This window comes from Nannobrachium achirus (assembly GCF_963921795.1).
Source record: "Nannobrachium achirus genome assembly, chromosome: 4".
In the NCBI taxonomy this organism is placed as follows: domain Eukaryota; kingdom Metazoa; phylum Chordata; class Actinopteri; order Myctophiformes; family Myctophidae; genus Nannobrachium; species Nannobrachium achirus.
The window spans coordinates 59,484,701-59,495,691 of NC_137813.1; the positions used below are offsets into that span (position 1 = coordinate 59,484,701).

Below are 10,991 nucleotides of genomic sequence, written 5' to 3' on the forward strand. Positions count from 1 at the left end.
ACACCCAACTTGATCATACTACAGCATCACACAAAATCAGCAAAGGTGGCAGATCTACAAGATTGAAACGTGAGGAGATGCCTTTCGAGCTTGTAGATCTGCTGCTTTTGATGAATTTTCATTTGAATCCTGAAAGTACAAGTTTTGAACATATGAGGTTTCCACCCGACAGAGACAATATGACACTATAGTGAGTTTTTCTTCAGGTCAGACATGAACCCTGACAGTGTGAACGAAACAAACATCAAAGTGCAGATGACTGGATCTGAAACTCTATATGTTGTAGATCAGTCGTTCTAAAACCTTTTAAACACCACAGAATTGCCATGAATGTATCCACAGAGCCCCATCCGAAAAGGTGTTGTGCCAGAGACCCCAAGAAGAGAAGATTTCAGTATTTAAAAGTGTATAATAATTCAGATATTTTTCAAAGTATTGCAAACAGCAGATGTACAAGTGTGAGCTTGTAGATCTGCTATTTTTTAATCCCTTTCCAAATGTTCAACAAAAGAAACTGATCTACCCAAGCTCACAACTGAACTCATCACATCACGTCTTGTGAATAGGCAAGACGTGATTCCACCTTTTAGCTTCTGCCTGTCCAGTAGTGTTGGTAATATGATGTATGTGTGAGCAGGCAGAAAATACATTTATTTTGTTATTGCGACCGTAGGTCGCACTTACTACAGAAAGCTGCTCGAGGTGTCCGTCTGTCCGTCCGTCACACACGTCACACGTCACACTTTTGCCCTGCTCATATCTCCGCAACCGTTGCCCCGATCCATGCCAGATTTTGCACACACACTCCTTACCTGCCAACCTACAACCTCCAAGGACCCCCGGAGCTCCAGGGACCCCCAGCTCCCTCGGGGACCCCCAAGTGTAAAAAATGAGCACATGTGCAAAAATTACCAAATGACCACCCCAACGGGGCTGCTCACGGGGAATTCCCGGGGACCACCCACTCCTGGTGCTCCAGAACGGATGCAAAAGTGGTGGCGCCCCCAGTGGAGGACCCCCTGCCACTGCAGCTCACATAAAATGCCGTAACTCGGGCTAGGAGCGTCCGGGAGAGCCGGGGCCGGTACCTATTCGTCCGCCAAGGCAACGCGGACACCCCACCCCTCATTTCTCACATGGCCCTCTTCTAGCGCCACCTACAGGCCGATTTTTAAAACACATTTTTGGCCACTGCTCCTACAGTTTTGCCCCTCAAATCACGAAAATCACTACACAGTATGTCTACACTCATGTCATCAACATGGATCAGGAAGTTTTTGGAAAAACACATTTTTGCCCCAGGGACCTGGGGGTCCCTGGGGGACCCCCAGATGTAAAAAATGACCAAATGTGCAAAAATGACCAAATGACCACCCCAACGGGGCTGCTCACAGGGAATTCCCGGGGACCACCGACTCCTGGTGCTCCAGAACGGATGCAAAAGTGGTGGCGCCCCCAGTGGAGGACCCCCTGCCACTGCAGCGCACATAAAATGCCGTAACTCGGGCTAGGAGCGTCCGGGAGAGCCGGGGCCGGTACCTATTCGTCCGCCAAGGCAACGCGGAGACCCCACCCCTCATTTCTCACATGGCCCTATTCTAGCGCCACCTTCAGGCCGATTTTTTAAACACATTTTTGGACACTGCTCCTACAGTTTTTGCCCTAAAATCACGAATATCACTACACAGCATGTCTACACTCATGTCATCAACATGGATCAGGAAGATTTTGGAAAAACAAATGTTTGCCCTATTTGTGGACATAAGCCACCTACGGTCGCTTATCTCCCGATTAGGGAGTCTTACTGGTGTTATTTGATTTTCTTTTGCTTATTTTTGATTATTGGTTGCTGTGTTATTTATATTATATCTTTTGACCTGCATGTATTTGAGTTTGAGTTATTTCCTGCATGTTTTGTTGATTTTCTATATTGTTTTGGATGTGTTAATTCTGTCTTCTGCCACGGCACCCAGGACAATGTGTAGCAGCCGGGTGATTACGCTCTTGACCAATGAAGGCTGGTCTGGGACAGAGGGGCGGGTTTTCCCCAGGGAGCGGTGACTCCAAAAGTTTGTAGCCTTTAGCACACAGGACACGACAGACGAGACGGAGGACGAAGCGAGCAGACGCCGCAGACGCAGAGCCAGCAGTGGGACGGAGAGAGATACAGAGACGACGGCCGGCCAGAGACGACCACATCGTGCCCTGTGGAGGACCGGAGTGGGAAAACGCTGACCCGAGTGTCGACGCGAAATCACCGCAGCGCCAGGGCTTTATGCTCTGGCTGCTGGTAAGTCTCCAACCAGACAACGACACTCGTGGTCCCCAACGTGCAACTTAGAGCTAGGATCCCTACCTGTGAACAGTTCATCTGGCGTTTTCCCTGTCCTCCACAGGGTACCGGAGCTGTGTTGGTGTGGCGTCCAGGAGTACAGTGAAGAGCCGTCGTCATCTGAATAACCCCCTCATCTCCCCCTCCACCATTGCCCACGGACTGGTTTTTATTCTCTGTTTTGTTTTTATTATTTAGTTTAAAGGGCCCTTTTAGATAACATTTTAGATAGTTGGTTTTATTGTTGCTTTGGCTGTTTTTAGATGCCCTTGTATAGGGAAATAAAGTTGTTATACATTTTTGATACATTTGCCTCTGTTTTAAGTTTTTGCCTTTTAACCCAAGTTATCCACGAACCTGTGTTGCCTTTTAATACATTTAATATTTTAAACTGAGGACCAGACCTCATGACAAAAGGTGGCGTTGTCGGCTTTTATTATTAAGTTAAAGCACCTGTGCACTTTATTTTCTACTTATATTTTATTATTGAATTTATATGTTAATACTTCTTTTATTGTGCATTTTGGTGTTTTTAACGAGGGCCACAAATGTGTTGTGAACCACTTCTCTTTCAACAACTCATCATCACTATTACGTTTCTGTACAGTCCATCACGAATGAGTTATAATGGATAGAATCCACTCTCCCGGCCATTCAATCCTCTCCCACAGAGTCCTGCATGGGTCCTGTTTTACTAACCTGAACCCTCCCACACGCACTAGTGTATGTAGTTATGTAGCAAAAAGAAGTTATTGGAATTTTTCATATAGATTCTTGTAAACCATGTTTTTTCTGTTCTATAGACCCAGTAGGACACAAAAAAAATGGTTTCCATTTTTTTCCCCCGCCCTGGCACTATTTTGGCACCATGGCAACATATGGCAGTGTGAGGCAATATTTTATGTCTGTCTGTATTTCTGTCAACATCATTTCTTCAAATCTGCCTGGCTGATTTTCACCAAATTTGGTGCACAAGTGTATGGTGTGTCCCAGAAGACCCCATAAAATTTCCACCATGATCGGCCCATAGGTGGCGCTACAGCAACCAATTAAAAAAGCAAATTCATGGTTACTTACAAACTACTCATCCAATTTTGATCAAATTCGATGTGTTGTTGCATCATGAGCTGAGGCACAACCTCTGAAAATGTGACCACAATCCACCTATAGGTGGCGCTACAGCAACAGATTCAATAATCAAACACAGGATTTTGAGGATGATTTTCATGAAAGGATAACCAGAACAATTTTCATGTAATTCTGTAATTGCAATTATTATCACATTATTCCTGTGCAACAACAGTAGGCCTATAGATGCTTTCTTGTTTAGAACCTAACCTAGCTACATCACACTAGTGATGGCCAAGGAACTGATTGGGTTGAATCCGGTCTATATAGCAGTGTTACAGTTGTACAAATACTGAATGGCAAGCACCAAAACAGAGCCTTGGAAGCTCACCAGATCACACTGCAAGTTCTATTTGACTTGTGGATTGAAGCATTCTTCGAACAGCACCCAGTGCTACACCAGAAACTGATGTCTGCACTCGAAGATCTGAGAAAAGCGTGTGAAAATGGACTAGGTGTTTCTGAAGCCCATGGCACACTGGTCAACATGATATTTGATTTGCAGCTGATGGAAAAACTTGAACAATTTGACAGTGAGAATGAGAAGTACCCGATGTACAAATGGGCACGTATATATATGAAGCAGGTCAACAATCTTCTCCAGTTCATACGAAGTACTCGTGATCAGAATTGGCTCTTGCACCTAGCCTCATTGGAGCAGATGTGCGTTTACTTCTTCGCCTACAATAGACACGACTATGCCCAAAACATACCCGACTACATCGCACACATGTATCACTTGGAACACAGCCATCCCTCAGTATGGCAAGATCTCAAGAGTGGCGATTTTGTCGTCAGTACCAACCCTGTTCCTTTCACATCCATTGGGCCTGAAGAACACGTGAACAAGATTCATAAACGAGAAGGTGCCATTTCTGGCTTAACCACTGATCCTCAGGGTCTGCTGAAATACTGTCTGAGTACCCCAGTTCTGGCAAGACTGGCTGGTAAAACTGAGCGCTTACTGAACATAGCTGATGCCAACCCAAATAAGCATCACCAACACTCAATGACCAGAAGTAAGCGACAAGAGAGATCAGTGAAACAACTGAAGGATGTACTAAGTGGCGCAAATCCCTTCTCTCCTCCAGGAAATGATGAATCTGAAATGAAGTTAATCAACTTGGTTTCCAACCAAATACTGCCAACAGCAGTACAGAACGATGTCTTGGACATTGAATTACGAGGGAGGAGAGCACGTGAAACTTTTGTGAATGAAAGGGTCAGAGGGGAAAAGAACATGTGGGACAAAATGCCAAAGCTCAAGTATCTGACCTGGAAAGATGGATGCAAAACGATCAAGCTGAAGGCATCATCTGAGGTAGTCAGCTTGAAATCAACCAACTCATTGTTTGTTCGCCTGCTTCTTGTAGCCAAGTCATCTAGAGAACTTGACCTGCAGAACATTGTGGGAACATACGAATTTGCCGATCACAATGCAAGTCTAATGAAGTCTGATGGTTCTCTGTTGCCGACTTCAGCCAAGTCTGCTCTTATCCATGAATTGGAAGGAGTAGTTTCAGGGACTGCATCTCCTGAAGAATCCAAAAAATAAAAAATTAAACACTTTCTGTTTCTGATTAAATAAGTTATTTGTTAAAAATCGTACCATTGTGTATTTGCATATTGAATCTGTGGCTGGAGCGCCACCTACAGGTGGATTGTGGTCAAATGCTGGGCATGTGCCTCAGTCTATATAGTGCAACAACCCAGCAAGTTTGATTAAAATTCACCGTTTGTCAGCCTTCTGATTGGTCCCTGAGACTCCCTGACTGGCCAACCAGAAAAAAACCATTCACTTTTTGCTATTGGGGGTGGAGTTTGTGCAGTGGAGAATGTTGCTTCAGGCTTTCAACAACTGTCCGCTCTGCGCGACACGGCGTTCGTCCAGAAGGACCGCGGGAGGTGATAGCGATCTCGCTCATCATAATGAATAAGCTTCAACAAACTAGTTCACATGGACCTTATCAATGTAACTAAGAGTTACGATTGGGTACATATATTTTAAATGGGCAGAATTACGAAAAGCCAGCCTATTATGTGAGGAGAACTATTATCTGGCTGTCATCTTCCTACCCAAGATGCAATGCGCTTTCTCTTTCTATTTCTATTCTCTCTCTGATCCAGAGGATTAAACTAATTAAAACATATATTTTCGGGGGAAAACTACTGTTTTGCTATGTAATTACTGTACCTTTTTCTTCCCTTTTTATTAATATCACGTAGATGTGTTTTTTTTTGGTACTTTATATAGCTGTAATGAGGCTATGAACAAAAAAAAATCCCATCTACTTCCACTATAAAATAATCTGCAATAGTGATTCTGTCCCACTGGGATTAAACAAATTAAAACATATATTTTCGGGGAAACCCCCTGTTTTGCAATGTAACTACTGTACCTTTGTCTTCCCTTTTTATTAATAATCACCTAGATGTTTTTCCTTTTGTACTTTAAATTGCAATAATGAGGCTATGAAGAAAAAAAAATCCCATTCACTGCCACTATAAAAACAATCTGCCCAGGGTCAAATGTCCCACCATAGTAACAGGGCAGAATGGGGCGGGATTTGCAAAAGCCTGAATTGGACGGGTAGCTTGTAAGTAATTATAAATTTGCTTTTTGAATTGGTTGCTGTAGCGCCACCTATTGGCGAATCATTGCCAAAATGTTTTGGGGTCTTCTGGGGCACATCATACACTTGTGCACCAAATTTGGTGAAGATCGGTTTATAGTGAGGGGATTAAGGGGAGCATTAAGCAAATGCTAATTTCGTGCAATTTTGACTTAAAGCGCGAAATTTTGCACAGATGTAGCCCAGGGCTTGCTCTAATGATTTAGCTAGGGCGCCCGAGTCTGCGACCTTCGGGGTCGCCACAGCGGCCAAATCAAGTTGGGCTCCCATAGGGTCGATCCATACCGTTATAAGGAGCCGTCCCCGGTTCGGGGGGGGGCGTCAACCGACTAAACTCGGCTCCACGGTGCTGCCAAAATGTTGTGACCTCCCGACTTAATTTCGGCACTAAGCGGTGTCTTCTCATTCATTCAGCCCGGCTTCAAGTTCATTTCCTCGGCTATGAAGCCAAGGAAGCAGCGGTAATTTGGGAGGGAGACACGCCGAGCTTCCAAATGCTTGTGGCCGTGATTAGAGCGTCGCATAGCGGATACATGTCAGCTGGTTGGTTCTCACTCACTCTGGCTGGAGAGTGGAGGCGCGCGCGCGTGTGACAGTTGACACACACACACACAGCTCGCTAGTCGCTGACCGTTTTCAAGAGGAAAGAAGAGCTTAAAGAGAAAAGAAAAGCATAGACACAACTTTGCTAATGTTCCGTGTTGATAGGTTTTCCACGACGAGTTGTGACTGCGTGGTGATATGCATGCAGCAAGAGAGGCGGCCGTGGCACGTCTATAATGTGAGCTTGTAGATTAAATGTTTTCGACAGAGTTCGAGTGTTTGTGAGAGTGAGTGAGAGAGAGAAGAGACCTATGGAAGAGACCCCGTGTCCCCGTCACTGGCGCTGCTGCCTGCTGATGCTACTCAATGGACTTCCAGTCATTCAGCTTGTGTATTCGCCCTGCAACGCTCATGTATCGGCCACTAACGTTGTCATGCCATGGACCTCCAATATTTACAAGCGACGTCGGCACTAGCCGTTAATAAAGTATGGATGAACTCCCCCCGAACCTAAATAATTTCGGGTCGGGGAGCACTCCCGAACCGAAATTAGTTAGGCTCCTTATAACGGTATGCAACGACCCATTGACTTTCTATACAGGAGGAAAATACCCAGAATTACTTTTTTTTTCTGGGTATTTAAAGAAGATCTGAGGGGTCTAACTAGGGGTTTGTCATCATGCTAAATCCATTGCAGGCATTTGTTTTGCACAAAAAACATTCTGTGGGCTAGAAATGGCCTCAGAAAACAATACACGTATGGGTGCATTTTCATGTTAGTCAGAGGCCTTAGGGTTTTTTTTTTCTCGTGCTAATCAGTCTAAAAGTTCAAAATTTTGCACAGATGTAGCTCAGGGCATGCTCTAGCTGGGGCGCCCGAGTCTGCAACATTCGGGGTCGCCACAGCGGCCAAATCAAGTTAGGCTCCCATCGACTTTAGTGATGAAAAGTGATGAGTCATCACTTTTCAGAGTTTTGTTGGTGCTGTGGCGACCCCGAAGGTCGTGATTACTTTTTAGATTTTGATTATTATTATAACAAAACACTTCTGTCATAATCAATTTCGGCCGCGATGCGACGCATTTAGGAAGGAAGTAAAAAATGGGAAAGAGAGGCGCTTCTCTGTGAACAACAATAATAAAGCTAACTATATCGATAATTAACAACTGCCGTCCTGTTGTCCTGCTATCGACAACATGACGCTTTGACAACATGATGCTTTGGTTACTTTTTAGATTTAGATTTTTAGTCTATTAATAATAATAATATATAAAGCACTAAAGTTATAATCGATTTCGGCCGCGATGCGACCCATTGTGAGCTTGTAGACATTCTGCTCATTACACATTCTGCATAACGAGTACTTTTACTTTTGGTACTGTAAGTACATAGGCTATTGTTGCCAATACTTTTTCATGTATAGACTACATTGGAATTCCGGACTTTAACTTGTAACAGACTATTCTACTCAGGGAGGTGCGTCAGTGGGCATGGTCTGGGACAGAGCGGGGGAGCGGGGAGGCGGGGGGGGGGGGGCTAGGCGGAGCGGAGCAGAAAAAGGAGGCACGCCTCATTTTACAATCCTTCCTATTTAGGTTTAAATATGAACCCATGTAATGTAATTGTCCAGGTGGCGGTAGTAGGCTACAGCACATAACTCCTCCAAACCCACTTATGCAGCCAGACGTTTAGTTTAGTTAGAAAGCAAAGTCCACAGCTTCATTATTTAGTTTGCATGTTTAACTTATCTTGCTCCACAAAGTTCATACAGTATGTACAAACAACAGCTTCTCCCATTGGCATTGTTCTCTGGCTCTGTACTGTGTAAAAAATAAAATAAAAAAAACATGTTTCCACCCAGGTGCATGCGCTTCCCTCATTACCCAGGCAGGCCTACACACTAATAATCCATGACATGATGTACAAACTGATAATCCATGAAATGATTTATCAAATTGATACACATAATAATGCCAAATAATACAGGATAATCACAAATACAATTATTAAAATAATAGCCATAATCCAACAAACAAAACCAGTGCGGTGGATTCTACAACTAGTAGCCTAATGATTACATAGTTCAATGTGTGTAATAATATGTAATAGTCAAAGTAAGTAAATGAATGGATCACCAAACCTCTCAATATATAATTCAATTGTGTAAATGGATTTAAGCTGAATCATCTCTCATGACATGAGGAAAATGAAGTCCTAATGTGTTAATGTGCATGCAAAATCTGTTACTTTTTTCTAATTCAAAAAGTGTGTTTGCATTCATATATCTTTAATAAAATTGATTATCTTTATATATTGAGTCAATCATCATAATTACTTTGTAAATACCAACAGTGGACATACTGTATGTATTTACAAAGCAATTATGCAAGCTTAGGGCGTCAGAAGGGGGGAAAGTGGGACTGAATTACTAGCACCCAAGGTGTGGCAGCCTTGCCAAAGCCCCCTCCTCTCTATGCAGAACATTCATAGGGGGGCCCAAATTGAATTCTTGTACCCACGGCTCAGGATCTGGTGTGACACAAGGTAAACACATCAATCCCACAACCGGTGGCATTAGCATTTTGGAATGTATTTGTAATTCAATTAGTCATCATCCTTACATCAAACACATAATGGGTTTCATATGCAGTATGATTTACACACACACACACACACACATCTTAATTACATAGTGGAAAATAGCCCTTTGAAAATTAAGTGGGTGGCTCTTAAAAGAGCCGTTTTAGGGTTGTTACAGATGACAAAAGATTTAAGCACGTTCTCCACGGATACGACGGGCCAGCTGGATGTCTTTAGGCATGATGGTCACCCTCTTAGCGTGGATGGCGCACAGGTTGGTGTCTTCAAACAGACCGACCAGATAAGCCTCGGCCGACTCCTGCAGAGCCATGACGGCGGAGCTCTGGAAGCGCAGGTCGGTCTTGAAGTCCTGGGCGATCTCCCTCACCAGGCGCTGGAAGGGCAGCTTGCGGATCAGCAGCTCGGTGGATTTCTGGTAGCGACGGATCTCCCTCAGAGCCACTGTACCAGGGCGATAACGCTGAGACTTCTTCACTCCATCGGTTGCCGGCGCGCTCTTACGAGCTGCCTTGGTGGCGAGCTGCTTCTGGGCACTTTGCCGCCGGTGGATTTGCGAGCGGTCTGACTGCTTGGTTCTTGCCATGGCTTCTTCTAACAATGTTTGTGTGTTGAATGCAAGAACGGCGCCGACTGCAGCTTTTTATGAGTGTCTGCAAGACGCCGTCATTCTGTGATTGGTCAGTGGTCAAGAACCTCCTTCTTTAGGGAGGTACCATAAGTCACTTGCTACCGATTGGCGGGGAACACTACTAGTTTCCACTTTCCAGCAAACTGAAAAGGCTTTGTCATATGAGATGATATGACAAGAAATAAACATTTCTACTTGAGTGACAATAACACTTGATTTGTTGTATAAAGAATATGTATGCATATCTCGTCTTAAATCATTTACACTTGTCCAATTGATATGTCCAAATATATCATGGACAATGTATTATGTTTATATGTCAATGAATAGGCTACAATCTCGTATAAAGCTGTTATAAAGTATTGTTGACTGAAAAGGCATATCTTCTTTATATTATAATTTACCACGAATGTGTTTCAGCCTCCAAATAAGTATCAGCTTTCATTATCATAAGGCACATTGCTTAAAAATGACAATATGCTAATTTTAAAGAAACACACACACACACACACACGCACGCACGCACGCACGCACGCACACACACACACACACACACACACACACACACACACACACACACACACACACCCACACACACACACACACACACACACACACACACACACACACACACACACACAACAATAGTCAGTTAACAAGCCATACAGACCAGCTGTGCTTGCAGACACTGGAACATGATGACTTTAAAACAAAACACTTTAACACATTTGTCTTGTTTTACTTGAATTACATTGTCAGACATCTCACCTTACCATGCAGTGAATATTCAGGTTATGTTAAGTTTTAACTATTTTAAAAGACAAATGACAGAGGAAAGCTGGTCAACACATCTCCATGTAGCAAGGTCTAAACGTCCCAAAACAAAACACAGGTGTCCCTAGGACTCCACATAATTTTATTCTGACGTTAAACTAGTCTGCTATCAGTTTAACGTGTTGCTTTGACTTAAATAATATTATTTGCCTGTGTTTTATATGGTTTTCCTTGGGGAAAAAACACAACTGTCTAATTATTTTGTAGAACACTGCTATACTGGGTTGAGTCTATATGGTTCTCATGAAGTCCAGCCCCTTAAGTGGCTGGGGCCTGTCCTCCCTTACGTCCT

At 43.6% G+C, this 10,991-nt stretch overlaps 1 protein-coding gene across 1 annotated transcript; it reads right to left on the bottom strand.

Moving 5' to 3' along the window:
- Positions 1–9,406: 9,406 nt before the first annotated feature.
- Positions 9,407–9,820, bottom strand: LOC308283039 (histone H3.2-like; the record flags this gene model as incomplete). The annotated part of the gene is made up of 1 exon (XM_080723424.1): positions 9,407–9,820. The coding sequence occupies one exon, from the start codon at positions 9,818–9,820 to the stop codon at positions 9,407–9,409; it is 414 nt and encodes a 137-aa protein (XP_080579550.1).
- Positions 9,821–10,991: the final 1,171 nt, after the last annotated feature.